The 21162-nt window shown below is 38.1% G+C and overlaps 3 protein-coding genes across 5 annotated transcripts in view; 1 reads left to right on the top strand and 2 right to left on the bottom strand.

The window, feature by feature from the left end:
* Window positions 1-21162, bottom strand: part of LOC135698457 (uncharacterized) — a 202774-nt gene that overhangs the window by 100549 nt on the left and 81063 nt on the right. The window lies entirely within an intron of this gene.
* Window positions 3859-6472, bottom strand: Elp2 (elongator complex protein 2). The gene is made up of 4 exons (XM_065218411.1): window positions 6301-6472; window positions 4891-6232; window positions 4037-4823; window positions 3859-3973 (listed from the first exon to the last, which is right to left on the bottom strand). The coding sequence occupies exons 1-4, from the start codon at window positions 6421-6423 to the stop codon at window positions 3862-3864; spliced, it is 2364 nt and encodes a 787-aa protein (XP_065074483.1). The 5' UTR covers window positions 6424-6472; the 3' UTR covers window positions 3859-3861.
* Window positions 17885-20189, top strand: LOC135698431 (uncharacterized). 3 transcript variants are annotated; one of them, XM_065218410.1, is made up of 6 exons: window positions 17885-18203; window positions 18259-18333; window positions 18424-19428; window positions 19502-19744; window positions 19801-19958; window positions 20048-20189. In XM_065218410.1, exons 1-6 carry the CDS (start codon window positions 18174-18176, stop codon window positions 20055-20057), a joined length of 1521 nt encoding a protein of 506 aa, XP_065074482.1. In that variant the 5' UTR covers window positions 17885-18173; the 3' UTR covers window positions 20058-20189. The 3 variants fall into 3 exon arrangements, with proteins under 3 accessions (XP_065074482.1, XP_065074480.1, XP_065074481.1); XM_065218408.1 differs by having other exon boundaries at window positions 18259-19428; XM_065218409.1 differs by having other exon boundaries at window positions 18259-19428; window positions 19801-20189.

Below are 21162 nucleotides of genomic sequence, written 5' to 3'. Positions count from 1 at the left end.
AGAAGTTCTCAAGATTTGTCTGAAGTTCAAATTATCGAAACTAATTCATAACTTCTTCAATAGTCTAGAGAGCCCAAAATATTTCTCAATGTCCTTAAAACTCTGTAGGCTGTCCTGGATATCTTAGTATTTTTTCCAAAGGACTCCCCATTTTACTGGAATTGATTTAATTGCCTTTAAGTTGTACAATTTTCCTTACGTTTTATAAAGTTAATAAACGCTCACGGAACTTTGCCTTAAATCACTAATTTTCCCTGGAAATCCTGAACATTCCAGAAGTTTTCTATGCTTACCTTAATTTCTCTAAATTGATCAAATGTTCTGGTAAATTTTCTGATACATATATTTATAATTCCCTGAAGCTTCTAAAGTTTTCGGATCAATCATAGAATTCTCAGAATATCCCATAATTCTAAGGAACTTCTTGTAAGTCGCGGCAAATTTCCTTAAGTTAAAGTGATTTTTCTGATGTCATCTGATCGTCCTCGAAGTACTCGGAACTTCACTGAATATAATGACACAATCTAAAAATATCTAAATTTCTTAGAAGTGCTCTGGAAATTCTTGAAAATATCGATGCTTGCTAAAAGTTCTCACCTTTTTTTTTTATTAATGGAACTTCGTTGATGTTCTCAAATCAACATAGCTAAATTTTCGATTTTTTTAGATCTTGAAGTTTCCGTGATATAACACCCGTGATAGACTCTCACATTTTCCGGATGTTCCTATAAATTTTATTGCGTTCCAGAAATTTTCCGGAAATTCCGGATTCTGCAATTTCCTTGAAATTTTTAGAACTGCCCTTTAATTCTCTGATCTGCTTTAAAATAAATGGAATTCTCGCACTTTTAATTTTCCCTGGAATTCTCTGGATTTCTGTGAAGTTTCTGAAATATTTATGAAGCTTTCATAAATTTTTTAAGGTCGCTGTACTGAATCTTTCGGAACATCCTATGGGTTCTCGATTTTATTTCAGCACATCATGGAACTATCTTGGATTTGTCTAAACTCACGCTTATAAATTTTTAAACCAATTCAATAGTCTGGGCTAAAGTTTCGGGGACTACTTCTTAAGATCTCTGGAATTCCCCAAAGATCTCTAGATCAAGCTTTTCTGAGATCAATAGAACTTCATTCAAGTTTCCACATTTTTGTTAGTACGAAACGTCAAGACATTAAAAATGTTGTGATCTTAAGCAAACCTCACACGCATCAATATATTGACGCGAAGGAGAATTATTGACAATAATATTGATGATGTGAATTCAGAAATATTGTCAATCTCGATGTATTGACGTCAATGTAGAATGTATTGACAATACGATTATTGTCAATAAAAGCAATCGTGTAGGGTCCACTTTAGACTTACTAACATGAAGAAGGCGTTCAACTTCAACATTTAATGGATTTGATAGTAAATCTGTTTCTTTAAAATTGATTGTCATGTCTTGAAAATGTCTGCGTTAAAAACATATTTTTAACGTTGGTTGGAAATGCTAACATGAAGCTTTAGTGTGATGATTTATTAGCTAGAGAATGATCTTTAGAAGAATGTAGGTGGATAGTTCCGTTAGAGTACGGCAGTATGAAAATTGAATAGAAGTTGAAAATGAGCGAAGGGCCATTAAAGCGACAGTTTTCAAGATGACGCACATTTTTGCCTAGCCCGTACGATGTACGCGGGGACTTGAAGTATGTCTCCAAGTCCACAGGCAAAAATGTGCGTCCCTCTTGTTGCTCATAAACTGACTGCGGCTGTGGAATAGTTCTAGCGTGTGCGTCATCTTGAAAACTGTCGCTTTAATGGCCCTTCGCTCATTTTCAACTTCTATTCAATTTTCATACTGCCGTACTCTAACGGAACTATCCACCTACATTCTTCTAAAGATCATTCTCTAGCTAATAAATCATCACACTAAAGCTTCATGTTAGCATTTCCAACCAACTCTGAAAATCGTTAACTTCGCGTATGAAGTAACATAAAAAACACTTTGAATGTAACAACTCAAGGCGGGAGTAGCCGTCAACAATGCTGATGATGGTACAGCACGCAACAACCACCCTACTGCTTTCTCTCTGAGATGATCACGTTGGTCATGACGAGAGGAGCAACACAATAGTTGGGTAAAGAAGAACTGCATTATAACACACCATCGACTGGAAATGCTCTCGCGACGTGGGGCTTTAGGTAGTGATGAAAACGTCGCTAGAACTATTCCACAGCCGCAGTCAGTTTATGAGCAACAAGAGGGACGCACATTTTTGCCTGTGGACTTGGAGACATACTTCAAGTCCCCGCGTACATCGTACGGGCTAGGCAAAAATGTGCGTCATCTTGAAAACTGTCGCTTTAATGGCCCTTCGCTCATTTTCAACTTCTATTCAATTTTCATACTGCCGTACTCTAACGGAACTATCCACCTACATTCTTCTAAAGATCATTCTCTAGGCTAATAAATCATCACACTAAAGCTTCATGTTAGCATTTCCAACCAACTCTGAAAATCGTTAACTTCGCGTATGAAGTAACATAAAAAACACTTTGAATATTTTTAACGCATTTCATAAATAGCATTATTATTATAAACCTAAAAATTATCCGCCAAAGTTATGTAAAAATCTGGAAAACTCAGAGAACTTTATTTAGCCAAATGAGTGGACACCCTGTAGATAGAGAAGTACGATTAAACGTAAAAAATACAAGGTCGTCAACTTCGAATTGTTCAAAAACTAGAACAAAATGTAGGCCTATTCAGAAGAATGATCAGTCGTGAATTTATTACGTTTAAAAAAAATTAAAATAGTGACTTATTACTAGAAAAAGTGACTTTAGTTACTTGGCCTTAAAAAAAGAGACTTTTTAGTGACTGGCTTGAAAAAGTGACCAAGTCAATAAAAAGTGACTCGCTACCAGCCCTGCTTTCAGCATCAAATAGTAGTCATTGAACTTAAAAAAATATATAACATAATCAGTGTGCATTTAATCATGATTGACAATTTTTGACCGTTCCACCCTTTAGCTCCAATTAAAATAGCCTCATTACACATTATTTTGGGATTTTTCAAATCTGTGAGCAATCGTGGTTCTTCTTTGCACAGCCGGATTGTAACCGTTGTGCTGTGGATAAGCTTTGCCAAGTTTGAGATTTGAAGCTCCTGGGTGTTTGATTTTTCCCTGTCATTACTTTTATTATAACCTTTAACCCTTTCCTTCCCAGGAGGTTTTTCATTGTTCCATCAAAGCGAGTGTCACGTCAACACATTCCTTCCCGTGGGCGGTCAATCATGCTCATGCTCATGCCTTCCCAGAATTTTTTTCATGGTTTTGAGATGCTAAAATGTGTTTTTGAAAAAAGTGCTAGAACAAAAGATGTTCCAAACAGTCTAAAATTATCGAATCCATAAAAAAAAGTATTTTAATTGGCTTGCAATCGTTGGTCTGTTGAATTCTCAAGAATACATATGGACAAGAATAATCAGCATACAGAGAAGCTTAAAGGGAAAGGGGACATCATTGGTTTTTGGAAATTCAAAAGCAGTTTTTTCGTTTAAACTATGTCAATGAAAATGTGTTCCAAGTAGGCAATGATTTTTTGAAAATAAAATATGTCCCCTTTAACCTTAAATAAGAACTGACTATTTAATGGTAGATCAACAAACATGAAACGGACCACAAAATCGCCAATCACCTGTGCTACCATGGGAAGTATAGGATTAAATAAGTTACATCTCTTGCAAAATGTTGCTACAATTTGCCCATAGGCTCCAGTAGACAACTTCTTAAGTCATAATAGCTTAGTTTGCGATTAAGGATTATCGGATGAGTCAAATCATACTCTTTATGGACTTGTGAATGTACCTTTAACATATATCATAAACTCTAACGAAATTATCCTCACCACAACTGGCCAACTGCAGTTCGTCACTCGACGGGTTAAATGCTAGACGCTTCACCGTTAGATGATGTCCACATCTGCAAGGCAAAAACAAAAATCAGTATTACCCTTAATTCCTTACTCAAACAAATTGAACTTACGACTCGTCAATCGTAGCCAGCAACTTCCAGTCCTGCTGCCGAACCGCATATAAGTGTATCACACCTTTCTCTAAACCAACGGCCACCATGTAGCGATCCTGTTCAATGTTCCTCCTGGCAAACGCCACTGCCGTCACAGATTCTCCCTTCAATTCGAGCACACCTGCTGCTCCGTACTGTCCCGTTTCTATTTTCTGTTCCCAGATAACCACCTTCCCGTCCCGTGATCCGCTAACAAAGTGCATCGAATCGTGAGACCAATCACAGCACCAAATAATCCGCGCGTGGACACTGGTTTGTTTATCCGTGTGGGTAACCAGCTGGAAGTTGCAGTTTTCCGCCGTTTCCTTGTTCTCAAACACGGACAGAGTCCGATCGCGGGATACTGCCAGCAGGGATTTGCTGTCCGGAGAGAAAGCTAACTGGGTGATCGTGAGCTGGTGAGCTTGCAGTTGCTGGACAATCTTCCAAGTCGACGTATTCCAGATAAGAATTTTGGCATGCTCCAGAGACGTTGCTCTACTAGCAGAGGCGATGAAGCGACCGCCGGGGGTAGAAGCCAGAGCGTAGATTTCGTAACCATGACCGTAAAGTTTTTGCATCTCGGGCCAAAGGGTGTTTTGCATCAGTGTTTCTTCCGTGGGAGGCGATTCCAGTCTGGTGGGAATGAAATAGTGTTCCGGGTACACGTCCTTCACGTGCTTACTAGCGGTTTCTGTCTCTTCAACACTGTATACGGCTTTGTTGGATAAGCCCAGTGAGGGAACTGAAGCGCCCTTGGGGGTGGCTGAAACCATATAAACCGATATTAATTCGTTGTAGGATTCCTATAGCCTACCAATAAAAGTACATACTCTTTAGAATGTCCTCTCCTTCCGCATCGTCTCCAAGTTCGGAAAGCTGTCGCAGATTTTCCACAAAATTTGCCGGAGCTTGGAATATCCTCACGATTTTTTCCTCCGCTCCACTGGCAAATCGATACCGAGACAACATGCACAGACACTGCATATCGTAGCCATGAACTTGTGGCCGGGCAATTTCATGCCAAGTTAGAGCATCGTTATTCCCTTCCCTAGCCGCCGATCTCAGCCACGCACCATGAATCCGTGTAGTCTGATCCACCGAAACGGTCACTACGAATCTTCCAGCAGGATCCCACGCCAGATCTCGAACAGCTTCGAAGTGCCCTCCAATGATCGTTCCCGGTTTCCAAATGCCGCAATTTTCCGCATCTTGATGCCAAAGATGGACACTTCCTAGGAAACCGTGACCGACGATGGATCTACCATCGGGAGAAAATTTTCCCCCATAGAACCCAAGCGAAGCTCCACCGACTTCCCCTACACGAACACTTTCGAGCCAAACTCCCGACTCGGAAGGCGTCCAAATCGTTAGAGTCTTGTCGATCGAGCTCGATAGTAAATTCAACTTATCCTCCGACTTGTTGAAATGCACTCCGTAGACCCATCCTTCGTGACCTTGCAGCACCGATTCCAAAGCCAGAGCATAGTGAAACTGCTTTCGATCAACCGTAACGCTGAAAATCCTCTCTTCCAAAACAATGTCCTCATCGATGGAGAACTCCTCAAACGATCTCTTCGCCTGAAGCTGCTCCCTCTGCGAAATCCTCCACAAACGAACGAAGCTATCCTGGGATGCACTAACCAGCAACAGATCCTCACCTTCAACATCTGTCACACAGTCCAACCCGCGAACCCAATCCGTATGGCCCTTCAACTTGTCTACCAGAACATACTCCTCATCGGACGCGGCATACAAATGGATCAAATCGTTATCCGTTGCGTAGGCTAGCATTACACATCCGGAAACAGGTAGCTGGAAAAACTTCAGGGCAAAGCAATATCCCGTCTCAAGATCAATAGTTTGGAAGCAAACGAATTCCCCTCCGGTCTGCTTCCACAGTTTAATACTACTATCAGCTGATCCGGTGGCCACCAGCAAATTATCCCCCACATAGAACGCATCCACCTGGGTTACGCCTTTAGTATGACCCTTCAGCGTGAACCGAAGAGCACTCGACGAATTCTGAGTACTCCACAGGATGCAAGTTGCATCATCCGAACCGGACGCCAAATCAACTCCATCCGTGGAGGGCACATTCTGTAGCTTCTTAACCGTATTCACCCGCGCTTTGTGGCCGCTGAGTGAGCGGATAATTTTTGCCGATCCGTAAAACTAAAATCCAATGATAATCAATTGTCTATAGCTCGAATAATTAATATTAGAATGTTGTAACAACTTACCTTCGGATCGAAAACCGCAATCGAGTGGCAAGCAGCGTAGTAGATTAAGCCATCCTTGCCCCAGTCTAGCGCTTCCGGGGAACGGTTGCAAGCTACGGAAGTGTAGCGGTTTTTGATTTTCATATTTCGGGCGGTAAAACTAGGTTCAAATTTTGGGGAAAACAGTCTTTATAATCGAAATATTACACAAAAACGACCAAACGAATATTAAATTTTAATATTCACAGTATTCACCGAACATGCGGAAATGTTTGTTTATGTTTACCTGTCAAAAGTTTGTTTCGAAATTGCTTAGAATAAATCGGATCAAATATTTCAAAAGGGCAAAATCGTTTTTTTAAACAATGACCTTAGGGTTAGGCTTTAGCCGTCGATTTCTCTCGAATAAAAGCTCAGACATGCAAAATATTGTCTTTTTCATGTAGAATTATGTTTCTTATACCAGCTGAAATAGTTTATTAACAGAATGAAGCTTATGATTGCGAGCAATTGGCGATTAAAATCATTGTTTATTAAAACTGTTTCGCCCTAATGAACTGTTGGCGCTTAATTCTAAATTGATGACTGCAGGGTTGCACAAAAAGATCAGAGTCGATGTTAGTCATACACGGAGAAACAAAATAACCCAAAACCGAGATAGAAAGTACTTAAAATTAACTACTCCGTTAGAGCAACCGTACCAATGAGTAAATAAGGCACATTTACCAACCTCTGCCATAACGCTACTTGCGTACCGGGGGTTGCTATTCAGGTGGGGGAAATAGCAATCCGCACCTTGGGAAGTAGTGAGTTCATAAATTTAGCATCCCGGTTGCTATTTTGAATAAACGTCAAATGTTTGTTTTACCGTTGTGGTAACTTAAATTACACACTTAATTTTTTTCGCCGAGATTCCAACAGCCGAGTAATTCTGCAATTTATTTTGCTGAGATTCAGTAAAACAATTGCCGAGGCTCAGCTAACAAATAACATTTTGCTGATATATCAGCTAACAAACCGATATTTTTCAGAGATATCATGCAAAAATAAATGTCGAGGTAATCGGCTGTTGGAGATTTTACCGAGCTAGATTAAGTGTGTATGACTCTGATAGCAATGATGACCGGTGTGGAGAGGAGTGATTAAGTTAAAATGGAAACGCTGTGCGTAAGTAAAATAGTGCCGCAAATGGCAACGACTGGTACGGCTGCTCCTAACAGTCCTGTCATAGAGGTTACTCTAAGACTACACAGATAGAAATCTCCTTATACCTTTTGGCAAATTTCTATTGCTGATTATTAATAAAATGTATAAGACGCCTTGCAAAAAGTATTTGAAGATCATGTGTCAGATGAAATGTATAAGCGGTCACACATACCTTTTATGAATTCTTATAGGACCTATGTGGTTTGTCTTATGGAATGTATAAGGCTGATGTTTTGGCAAAAATGTATAAGTGAAACACATGAATAAAATAGTTGATTTTCGTTTCGTGTAGTAGGTTCCGAAGAAACGTGCTCGACTTTTTGGCTCAGCTCTGGTACTATCTTCGGTCCCAAGCTAATCGATGCACCCCTCGAAACATAGGAAAATCCACGAACCCCTCATTTTATATGTCAAACTTTCAAGGCGAATCAAAACAAACATTGTGTAGTACTCTAGAGGAAGTACAACTTGATCTGAAGTAATATTTGGTGTAAAAATTGCTCAAATTGGTAGTTATTATAATTTTTAGTATAAATATTAATGATATTAGCTGTCAAGCGGAAAGCTTCAAAGTAAAAAAAATAACAGTGTAACTTTAACGCATACACTCAATGAAATTTCACCGTTGTTGTTTATGTTTACTACAGCTTTTTGTTTGTCATCATTTTTGCCAAGATTTTTGTTTTCGATAGCTCTGATCGATTTCGACTTCGGTTTTTCATGATAAAAACGGTACTGGACGTTCCCCCAGCAGCAAATCTCTCCAAGTTGCAGGCTAATGGAGAATCGAACATAATACGATCATGGAACCACAGACAAACAGACATAACACTCACACTCACATTCATCGCAAATAATGTTCTAGATGGGAATGTGCTTGCATTTGTCATGGTGGCGCCACTGAAGCATTGAGCAAGCCACCACATTTCAAACTTATCAGTGATGCCAGTTCTTTTTCACGTCTAGTTAGTATAGATACCAACTGTTGAAAATGATAAGTGGTCAAAGCATCCCACTGGAAACACATACCACATCTGACGAATACAAAAAAAATTGTTGAATATTACATCAAAACTGCTGCACATTAGTGATTCCATTCCTAACATTACGTTGTACGATGTACATAGAATTCGAGACTGATGACTGAAATATTCTATCAACTTTAACCAGTTATTAATGTTCTATACTTCACCATGAATATCATTGATTGATACATATTACATTTACACATCTACATTTAGAAAGGGCAACCACGTTTAAAAACTTGTTTCCAGCAAAAGAAAAAGCACAATAAACAAACAAAACAAAACCCTAAAAAAAGTCTTAGCTTCTGTGAATTTTTCCTACGGATCCGTATTTCTGCAGAATTCAATCAATTCTATAGATCTACGGAAAATTTCGTAGAACCGACAACACTGACTTCCATCTGTTTTGTTTTTATTCAACACAGCTGACGCGTTGACAGAACGAGGGAAAAGCAACTAGTGAAAAAAATGCATGAACGAGGGATGCTCCGATTGCAAAACAATGCTTGGGAATGTGGATGATAGATGGTGCTAGAACGCATGCAAACTACGCTTGACGATGTTTTTTGAAGAATTTTCTTCTAAGTGTTATGTCTGTTTGTCTGTGATGGAACCATCACTCTGGGACTCCACTTACAGGGGTGGCGTAGTCAGCTGATTCCCGTTCAATCAGACGACAGCACATTGGTTCGCAGACGATGAAGAATTCGTGGAAATTAATGACTATTTCCTGGGAACGGAAATGCGACAGATTTTGTGCACTGCCCAACAAACAATTCACAGTCACAAATAAGCATACGCATTGAATAAATGCTGTATAACAGTGTACATTGCTGAATAAAACAGGATGTCGAATTATGTGCTGAAAAAAGCTCATTGAGATCGATAGATGCGCCTTTATTCCGCAGTTTGCTCTGATATGATTAATTTCCTTATTAAAAGCTTTATAAACGTTGACTGGTTCTGAATAAGGAGAACCTGAAGTTTAATCTAATAACAAACTGAATAAGTGTAATTTGCACATACATTGTCGCTTTAATTCGACTGGTTTCAATTGATTGAATAAAATGCTTTATTAAACGTCTTATAAATGTTTTCTAGCTCCATTATTAGATTTCATTGCATTGCTTTACAATATTGCTGTATAAAGGTGAATACACTCAGCAAAATAGCTCTTATACCACCCAACAAACAATTCAGAGTCACAAATAAGCATATATATTGAATAAATGCTGTATAATAGTGTAAAATGCCGAATAAAAAGAGTTGTCGAATTATGTGCTGAAAAAGCTCATTGAGATCGATAGATGCACATTTAATCTGATTAATTTACTTATTAAAAGCTGTAAAACTGTTAAATGTCTTCCCAATTCAACGCCAGAAGCTCGATCTAATAACAAACTGAATAAGTGTAATTTGTACATACATTGACACTTTCATTCAACTGTTTTCAATTGATTTAATAACATGCTTTATTAGACGTCTAATAAATGTTCTCCAGCTCCTTTATTAGATTTCATTGCATTACTTTACAATATTGCTGAATAAAGGTGAATACAGTCAGGATAATAACTCTTATACCACTATGCGTCCATGTTGTAATCACATGATTTGTATATGCTTTATAAACGACGTATTAGATTCATTATTCGACAACACTGATTCAGTCTTACAACAAGGCGAAATAAGTACACTGATAAAATTTCAAAGATTGTTTTTATGTGTCCCACACATGATTTTTTGCAATGTGATCAACACATGATATCTATGTGTCAAGCACATACTTAATATGTGTACACATAAAAGCCACACATACTATACATTTGACTCATAAATTTCATGTGCGCTTCTAGGAGGATTCTGTTTATGTGTGGTCACATGAAAATCATGTGGAATTATACATGGAAATTCGTCAATAAAAATGTGTGGAATTCTATGAGTGTAGAGTAGTGGTTATCGTTTCCGCTTTCCAATTAGAAGGTCGTGAGTTCAATCCCCAAGCTCAACCCTTTTTTTTATTTGTGTAGAACATAATTAATTTAAATAGTAATCATCGATCACATGACTTACGATAATGAATGCATTGATCTAGTTTGAAATATAACCGAGCATCCCCAACAAACAATTTGAGCTGATTAAAAGCTGAATAAGCTATATTTTAGCTGAAGAAGCATAATTTTGCCTTTATAAGCTCTTATTTAACTATCAATGTTTGTTGGGTCCTTTCTTTCGACTTGGAGATGTAAAGAGGCAACATTGGTCTCATTTAAAACAACGATGAATGACTTAATCATTCCCATAGGGCCTTGAAGGAGCTAGAGTTGCGATCGGGAGTGCTGATAGGTATTTACTTTCATGCAAGCTTTTATTGATTATTGAGTTGCCCATATGATGAATTCTAGGATAGCTCAGATGACAAGGCAAGCGGCTGGTGATCGGAAGGTACACATGGTTCGAATCCCATACAACGACATGTATGAGTATATAATAAATTTTCTAATATCTGTGTGGTGCGAGCCACGTCAGAAATAATGAAATACAATACACTTAAGAAACACACCCTTCCCTGTCCCCCGTCCTTCTTATTTTTGGGTTAATTTTCCTACAGTTGAATAATTGTTTAATAAATGTATAATAATGTCTAATTAAACGTTACTTCACTTGAGAATCAAGCGTATACAGATCATCACTGTTTTAAGGAAGCAGTGATGTCTAATAAACGCTGAATAATCAAAAAAATTATCTATAAACTCTGTTACAACTCATATAAGTCGAATAAAAGCTTCTCGACATACCTTATACAACACCAGTAGTTCAATGCTGTGGTTGAATAAATTCTCCAGATTTGTGTGAACAAAGCCTGAACAGAAGTTATTATTAAAAATAGTTCAAGTACTATTAAGCATGCAGTTGAATAAAATGACCAACAAGTCGTTTCTTCAATAGATGATTGTTTGTTGGGTGAGATCAGCTACCACATCATGCCGAAATTATTAGAAAAGGAGGGGATTCTGGTGGCGGTGGCCAGCAAGATCATCAAGAAATGAATTACCTCTCGTGTGAAATCCATTTTGATTAAACGAATGTCAAATGTACACTTAAAATCAAAAATAGCCAAAAACAAAAAAAACAACTGTCAGACTAAGTATAAGATTCGCAAATATCACACATATTAGAATATTTAATATTTCCACCATCGGTATTGATGCTGATACTTGGAGCCATAGAGGTAACTCTAAGACCACTGGGTCCCGAAGAAAATCATTATTATTTTTGGCTCACTCAGTACCAGAACAACGGTCCCAAGCAGTCCCAAGCTATTTCACTCACCCCTGCATGTTCTGCATGAATCCACACACCCCTGATGTTATCTGTCAAACTTTCATAGCGAATCAAAACAAACATAGTGTACTAATAGAATTTCAACTAGAATAGGGTACGTTAATCGTTTGCTTGGGACCAATAGACTACTAAAGTGGTGAGCCAATTTAAAATCGTTAGTTTCGTATTGATTGTTGCTTATACATTCCATACACACAAAGAATTATCGTTGATACAATTAAAAAAAACATTGGTAGAATTAAAAGTTTGCGTTGGTTCTTTTTGGTAGAAAGTCTTTTGCATTCAAAACAAAAGTCAGCCAACTGTCAATTCAAAAGTTAGCCGCACCCTATTTTTAAAAGTAGAAACTTTCAAACCGAATTGTACTACTGTCAAAATAAAAACATGGCAGTTTTTAATTTGAAAGCAGATTGTTTCTAATCCACTACATACTTTTGGCAGGAAAGTGTGATACAGTTAAAAAGATATGGTCTATTTTGAATCTACATCAGAAATGTTTTTAGCATGAAAACGTTTACTTTTAGATGAAATACTTAAATCTTTTAAATAGAAAGGTTATGTATTCAAAATAAATGTTTATAATATCAAGCGAAAAGTATAGCAGTATGAAAATGAAAAGTTTTCTCAAATATCACTTTTAAATGAATGTTTACTATAATTAAAATGTTAAAAATCATTTCATTTTAAAAATTGGATATTATTGATATCAAAAATCAAAAATCTTTCATTTTAAAAATTGGATATTATTGATATCACTATTCTTGTTTTCAAAATAAATGTTTATGGATCTTAAAAAGTTGAGCTGAGCCCAGGACGTGTGACTCTAAGAATATACAAGCCAAATATCCAGTCCAATCCTGAACAGTTCTGTTTTTATCCTTACACAACCCTCACAAGCTTTTTTTTTTCATGATCGTTCTCATTAGGGATATAAAAGCAATGTTAGGATTTGGACTGGATGATTGATTTGTATAATCTTAGAGTTACACCCCTTGCCCTATTTGCTGTATCTAACATAGCTTTTTTGTGTATCAAAACACACGTATGCAAATCAGCATTTTTGATAATTAAAGAAATATCTTACAATAAGGGACCATTCTGTTGGTTTGCATGTGTTTAGAGACTCAAGAATTTGGCTAGTCATTGTTGATAAAGGCAAATAGGAAATAATGTGAGAATACCTGATTTATTAAACGGATAGTATGGAAAATACAATGCAGGTTTTGTACCTAGTTTGAAACAATGCCTTCATTTTGAATCAAGTTTGAATGATATATTAATGACTGTTAAAATAAGCCTAAAAAATGCGTTTCAATGCTGTGGCCCAGCGCGACTGGCTCATTTCCGGAAACGAGCTTGTTCGCAGCACTAACACCCATTTTGCAGGCTAAGTATGCAGGCTTTTTACAATGAACTCAAAATGGAAGCACGGTTTCAAAATGGGTACAGAGTCATTAATGATAATTAATTGTCAAACATAGTTTATTTGAGAATATTCACCACCTAGGTCCTATAAGAATGCATTAAAGGTATGTGTGACCGCTTATACATTTCATTTGACACATGATCTTCATTAACTTTTTGCAAGGTGTCTGCTTATTAGTTGACTTATACATTTTATGGATAATCAGTAATAGAAATTTGCCAAAAGGTATAAGGAGATTTATATCCGTGTAGGCTAGTCAAGTAGTGCGCCAAATCGTTAGTTTCCACCGGTTGGCACTGTGTTTCAGTTACCGTTTTGACATAATTTGTGATGAGCCCCGGTCCCTTTCAAATTGTATCATTATTTATGTACGATCCATAAATTTGAAATGACGTTTCACATTCATCTAGTGATGGCCGATTTTCATTCTAATTATCGATTAATCGAATAACGAACCGAAAAGTAAAATATTTGTAATCGGTTATATCAACAATCAATACGAAACTAACGATTTTAAATTGGCTCACTACTTGACTAGCCTATCGGTCCCAAGCAAACGATTAACGTACCCTATTTTAGTCAAAATTCTAGTACTACGCTTTGTTTGTTTTGATTCGCTATGAAAGTTTGGCAGATACAATGAGGGGTTCGTGGATTTTCTTATATTTCGAGGGGTGCATCAATTAGCTTGGGACCGAAGAAAGTACACGAAACGAAAATCAATTATTTAATTCATGTGTTTCACTTATACATTTTTGCCAAAGCATCAGCCTTATACATTCCATAAGACAAACCACATAGCTCCTATTAGAATGCATAAAAGGTATGTGTGACCACTTATACATTTCATTTGACACATGATCTTTATTAACTTTTTGCAAGGCGTCTGCTTATTAGTTGACTTATACATTTTATGAATAATCAGCAATGGAAATTTGCCAAAAGGTATAAGGAGATTTCTATCCGTGTACCAGAGTTGAGCCAAAAAGTTGAGCACGTTTCTTCTCTATGGTTAAATATATCATAGGTTATATCATGCCGATATAAGCATTAACATCTCCAGAGGATCATCACCGATCGTTTTAAACATGTGCTGCACTCTCATTGGTGTAAAAATGGTAGCACAGCGAACAAAAAAAAATCGATTAGTTGTTAATCGAGTAATTAAAAAATGGGACACCTATGATTTTGGTGTGTTTTTTTTTGATAAAAAATGAGCGCAAAATTTCATCTCTACCGAGGGGGCAGCAAAACCATAAAATTACCTTGAATACGGGGGGTATTCATTGGATGAAAGGGACCGTGAAAGAGGACACTAAAATAGAAAGTTTTTCTTCCGACAGTTTCATCTTACTATTCATCTTTGCTATATCGTTGGGTCGAATCTAAGAGGAAGAGGTGACAATTGGCTTCTTCCTCTTTTATTTCTATCTCTATCTCTATCTTTATCTATCTCTATCTCTATCTTACGCACATGAAATCGACCAATCAGGAAGTGGTTCGCGTTTGACAGAAAAGTGGTTTTTTTTCGCCCCCGTATTGTCACCTCTTCTCTTAGGGTCGAATCTCTCATTCCTTTTTTGACAACAATAACGAGGGCAAATGAGAGGCTGAACTCAATATTAAGTAAAAAGAACTAAAATTTTGGGTAGTATTTTTTCTCCGTGTGTGATTGTTTTCTCAAGTGTTTCTTTTGCGTATAAAATGGTAATGACTGAAAATTGGAGCAATCACAAAACAGTCGAGAATCTGGTGATGAAATTCGTGAATTCGCGGTTTATGTTCAGTGAAAATTCCGTGTCACAAAATTGCTCACCCAGTTTCCTGTTTTTGCCGTTCGACGACGACGGGTTTGCGAAAGAAAAATAAGCATCGGGAATTTGCTCCCGGATGTATTGATTTGGTGAGTACGTTCCAGTTGAAGATTGTTATTATACATTTCTCGATTGCATTTTCGAGGGGACGTCCGGAAAGCTTTGAGACTTAGGTGTTGTTGCTTTTGCGGGCAAACGCGTTGGTCGCCGGTAAGGGCCAGTAAGTGCTGCCAGCAGATGAATCAAGAGGTATTCGAAACAAAATTGATAAGAAATGTCCATTCAAATCGGTTTAATACAGTTGAACAAATGTCAAAACTATATACGTGCCAGATTTGGAAATAATATTTTTGAATCTGGAAGTGTGTTTATGATACCATTATCCATTTGATAAAGGTAGAGTGAACATGCGGGGCTTATTGTAAGTAAAAGTGACCTCGGAGTGGTCGTGAATTACCAGGCATTCTGAAATGGGTCACTGGAGCTGCAATAGAGCTAACACCTTCTAACTCCCGGACTAAACCTGCTTTAATTTAAAGATAATAAGAAGCAGTTTTCTTCCATAATAACACTGCCGGACAGTGGGGGTTAGATTGTACACACACACACACACACACACACACACACACACACACACACACACACACACACACACACACACACACACACACACACACACACACACACACACACACACACACACACACACACACACACACACACACACACACACACACACACACACACACACACACACACACACACACACACACACACACACACACACACACACACACACACACACACACACACACACACACACACACACACACACACACACACACACACACACACACACACACACACACACAATCACAAAACAGTCGAGAATCTTGCTATAGCAATAAAATGATGATGACTTCGAGGATGATATCGTCCTCTTCCATCGGCTGATCATCAATAACGTTCGCGGCGGCATCTGCCATGCTGAAACCTGTGAGTTTTAAGTCCTGGCGGGGAACTGGGCCGGCGCAGCTTGAAGAATTGATTAGTGGGATATCTTGTTAATTAGATATCTTTGATTTAATGCATTACTTGCGTCGCGTCGATTTACGTGAAATATCACGTAAATAACTGATCTGTATTTAGACAATCTCAAATGTTACGTGACGTTAGTAACTTTGACCTGAATTGCACGTCATGTCCACTAAAAATGTTGGTGAAATCGACCGCATATTAACGTAAACAGATTTGGTGTATTTGTGTTTATGTGTTTGGGACTTCGATATTTCCGCAAAACGGGATTTACGTGATTTTCAGACGCAAACAAAATCAATATGGCGTCACCGAGCGTGGTGGAAGAACACCTCAAAGATTCAAAATTTTCCAGCGGCTTGCTGCAAATATTGGACGGTAATTTGATTATTTTACATTAATTGATTTATGATTATATGTCGCCTTTTTCAAGTTTTATAATTTCAGACTTGAGTCTGCACACCTCGCTGCAAACAGTTGTTAACATTTTGTCAGAAAAAAAAACTCATACACGTTTCTACCTCATAATAATCAATTAATCAATAATTTACAATTTTATGAGCAGATATAAGCATTAATTTTAACACGTGGATTTTATATCTGCCCGATAAAATTGCATAATATTGACTGCTTCTATATACACGAAACGAAAATCAATTATTTAATTCATGTGTTTCACTTATACATTTTTGCCAAAGCATCAGCCTTATACATTCCATAAGACAAACCACATATATCCTATTAGAATGCATAAAAGGTATGTGTGACCGCTTATACATTTCATTTGACACATGATCTTTATTAACTTTTTGCAAGGCGTCTGCTTATTAGTCAGCTGGGTGATATGCCGCCATGTTATTGAAACCAACATCTGAAACGTCACAATTCAAGTGTGAACTGCAAAAATGGCGTGACTGAATTGTCTTATTTTTATGAAATGAAATTATTTTCGCTTTTATGCCATATAAATGGTTGACTTTGTGGTAGAAAATCAGAAAATAATATTTTATGAGTTCTAAGTTTATTTTTCACAAAATGTAAGCAAACATATTAAGAATATCTAAAATATCAGTGACGCCTTTTTTGAAATTCTGGCTTGAATCTTCTATTTGTTTACAAATTATGAGCTGTCAGTGGGGCCCAGAATTCGCGGGCCCGCAGCGATGTTAGCTCTTTTCAAGGCAAGGCAAACAAGATAGGGATGCCACCTAGCTGTTATTAGTTGACTTATACAATTTATGAATAATCAGCAATGGAAATTTGCCAAAAGGTATAAGGAGATTTCTATCCGTGTATATATACGTTCCATTACTATCATTCAAAATTCACGTACAAATAACGTGAAAAGCATTTTAAACAAAACGGAATATCACGTAAAAGTTACCAGTTGTCCAGTAGTTTTCACTTCGATTTCACGTAAGCAGTATGTGAAAATCAGGTCTTATTTACCTGAATAATCACGTAGATAATCAAAGCTGGATTTTGATCGGCTACGTGTCATTCCGGTAAAAGTTACGTGAAAAATAGGGTGGACGAAAACCACCTATGTTTTCACGTAAATCGGACGTGAAGATTTTTCGGAGTGTGGTATCGCGTTTTTTTGGTGGAGTGACCGAGTAAGAAAAAAGCACCATGTTTCACGCATCCAGTGACGGTTCCTAAAGAGATTTCCATATAGGAGTAAAGAGTTATAAAAACTTCGTAGACGCGAATAAACAAGAGAATTTATCAGTGCCAACATTTAAAAAGGATGAAATTCCTTTTGTAAACGATGGCTTTTGCCGTCGATTTCTTGCGAATAAAAGCTCACACATGCAAATTGACGTAGAGGAATGTTTGCTCTACTAGCTGGCATCGTAATTTTGCAGGAATGTGTTTTTATTTACGATAAGTCGGCGGATGAAGTCATTGTTTACAAAAGCAGTTTCGCCTTAATGAAACGTTGGCATTGTCACAGTCGAAGCAGGCAGACTCAAAACAGAAGCGTTATTTTCCGTCCAGTGAAAAAACTGTTCCTCTCGAAGTAGCTAAAACTCCATCCGAACCATGGCCACGATCAACGATTTACCGAATGAGGTTGGTATTTATTGCCATTCTTCCACGTTCACCTCGTAACTAGTCTCCTTTGCAGATCCTGCTACTGATCTTCGAACATGTACCGAACAAAAAGGAACTCACCCATACATGCTACCGGTGGAGCGTACTGGTTGGTCATATGTTGCATCTATATATAGATCTGACCCTCGTTGATAATATTGGAAAATTCCTTAAAATGAAATTCACTCGTTCCTACCAGCACCTGACGATCATCGGTGTAATGCTAATGCGTGCGGAATTCCATTGGTCTGGCCCGTTTCTTCGTTCGAAACGAGCCCGCTACGAAATCGATCCTTATGAGATTATTCGGAAGTGTCTGGAACTGACCCGTCGACTCGAACCATACTTAAGTGAATTGAGCCTCTCGTTTGGACCGACGGCTGATCATATTTTGCCGGCTTTCTTGCCTCGTTCGAGTCCTTCCCGATTGGAAACCTTGACGATCGTTTTCAACTGCTGGTACCTTCAGCAACCGGAAGACTGGGCCATCGACCAATTGCCTTTAGTTGCCAAGGATTTCAAAATGGAGGTGGCGGAAATGCCAAAGCTTAGGAAACTTCACTACGAAGACAGACGATCCAAGGGGGACCGAATGGTTAGGCGTAAGTTTTTCGACACGATCGTTCGAAACGCCAAGGGAATTACGGATATAACATTGCAGTGCTCGCACTATGCGTGCTATCCAGACTTCCGGATTATGCGTAGCCTTTCCCAGCAGCTGCAACATGTCTCGTGCGTTATTTGGCCAATCTTCACGAAGGAATTCTTCCAGCTGACCTTCCCTCGTGCTGAAACCATGAAACTGAGGTTTGCTTATTGCACAACCGCCCCGGAGACGGCGATCCATTTTTTCGTCAATGCCGACTGTTTGACGGATTTGACGGTGGCAAACGTGCACAATTCGGAATTCTTCCGCCATGGGGTTTCCAAGTGCTCTCAGTTGGAGAAGCTGAGCATCAATGGCCGACACGAAATCGCGATGGACGGCATGCGAAGTCTCGATAAGCTGAAGGAATTGTACCTTTACTCGTCGCAACATTGTACTGAACAGAACGCGGTTCCTTGTTCCCAGACGTTGGAAAAATTGGTCCTGGATCGGTGCACTGTAGGTTTCTCGTTCTACAGCGTACTGGCGAGTAATGTGCCGTACATTACCGAACTACACATCACAGGAGACGAACTATTCGATGATGAGTGTTTGCAGGTAAGTGGGAAGTGGAATGAACTGCAAAATTGATCGATTTTCAAATAATTGATTCGAATTTTAATTTCCCCAGGCTGTCTGTACATCAATGGTCAACCTGCGTCGATTGAAGCTTACTTTGATGACCTTCGTCGAAGATCCAGTCACTGAAAGCGGTTTCCAAAACATCGAAAATCTCTGCAAACTGGAATATTTGTACCTGGAATCATGCGACAGAGGTTACTTTTCGCAGCAGGAAAATCTATGTCCAACAATGTTTACAGATTGGGTACAAAAAGTGACTGCTCCACACATCCATCTCAAGAACTTCCGCAAGGTACCTCGCATATCTGTCATTACTCAAACCCTTACTGAAACAGTTTTTCCCCTCAGTTCAACCTGCACAACTTGTTGGACTTAGTGCTGAACCCAAACCTCAAGGAACTAGTTCTCGAACATTGCGGAAATGGCATCCGCATGGCTGACGGTATGAAAAAGCTCAAGCTACTCAAAAACGACGTTCCAAATGTGTTAATTATCAGCGATGACTGGTAAGTGCGTCGATGGCTGTGAGTTTAACCGTTATTTTCATTTGTTTTTTTTTTTTCAATTATTGACCATGCAATTTTGAAAAGAAAAGCCGTGTGTAAAAAAGCTTATATGACACTATCATCGGAATCATCATTATTGTCAATATCCACATTCAATATTCAATAAGTACAGTTGAACTATATCGATTTGCTTGGAAACTAAGTCCATCAATAAAATTATAATCTGGAAGCAACGCCGATTCCTTCTCGCTTTAAATAATGGACAAGCACAAACAAAATCACAAGACACTATAATTCCATGCTTTCATTCCAGGAAGGGGAATTTTCAATTCGATAAATGATAAATCCCAATTCGTCGTATCTTATCGGTGCGGAATAGAAAAAGTATGTCGTGTTTATCGAGTGATTCACGTTTTGTTATACAATTATGGGTTTCTTTCCATTCCAGTAAAAAACACTTTTCATCGCTTATTATTATTATTATTATTATTTATTAGTGACACTTTATCACTTCTGTGACATTCGTGTCTCTTTTCATCGCTGTTTCACTAAGTTTTTAATTGATTACACTTAATTCAAAATACAAAGTTTCACTTCACAGGATGTAGGTACTGGGATGATATCTTCAATAAGATGCCAACTTCCGTCACTGAGGGACACGCATCTGCTTGGATTACCACGAAGTCGCTGGTGGTAACGGGAGGGGAGTACAACGAAAGGCCGAAATACACAAAAGGCCGAAAATGCTCGGAAAAGCGACAAAGTGGACCGGTTCGATCGCGCTCGCACCGGTCCACTTTGTCGCTTTTCTGATTCGGGCTTTTGTTAATTAGTTTTTAATAAATTAAATTAAATTATTAAAGTAACGTTACAATTATTATTATTCTGCATCTCAGAAATAAAATATAATGGAAGCTACTTAATAGTCATTCAATTTCCGTAATGAAAATTAAAAAATAAATAAAATTAGGGTAGTTTTAGTTCTATGTTTGAGTGTTTAACGACGATTTAATGACAAGATGGCGTCGTTTTTTTGTGAATGCGGACAATTCAACGAGGTGACTCAGTTGTAAGAGCAGAAAGGCTTCAGATGCTGATTGAGAGAAAGTGATAGTTTTATTTTTCCAGATGTTTGAGTATTCAATGACGATGATGACTTCGTTCAAGATGAAATTCAATACGGGAGGTATTCTCAAATCGAAAA

The sequence above is a fragment of the Ochlerotatus camptorhynchus genome, unplaced genomic scaffold (assembly GCF_037179485.1).
Source record: "Ochlerotatus camptorhynchus isolate MF236.1 unplaced genomic scaffold, CSIRO-AGI_Acam_v1.1 ptg000086l, whole genome shotgun sequence".
Taxonomy (NCBI): domain Eukaryota; kingdom Metazoa; phylum Arthropoda; class Insecta; order Diptera; family Culicidae; genus Ochlerotatus; species Ochlerotatus camptorhynchus.
Note: the sequence above shows the minus strand (reverse complement) of the source record. Positions and strands in the feature narration are given on the sequence as shown.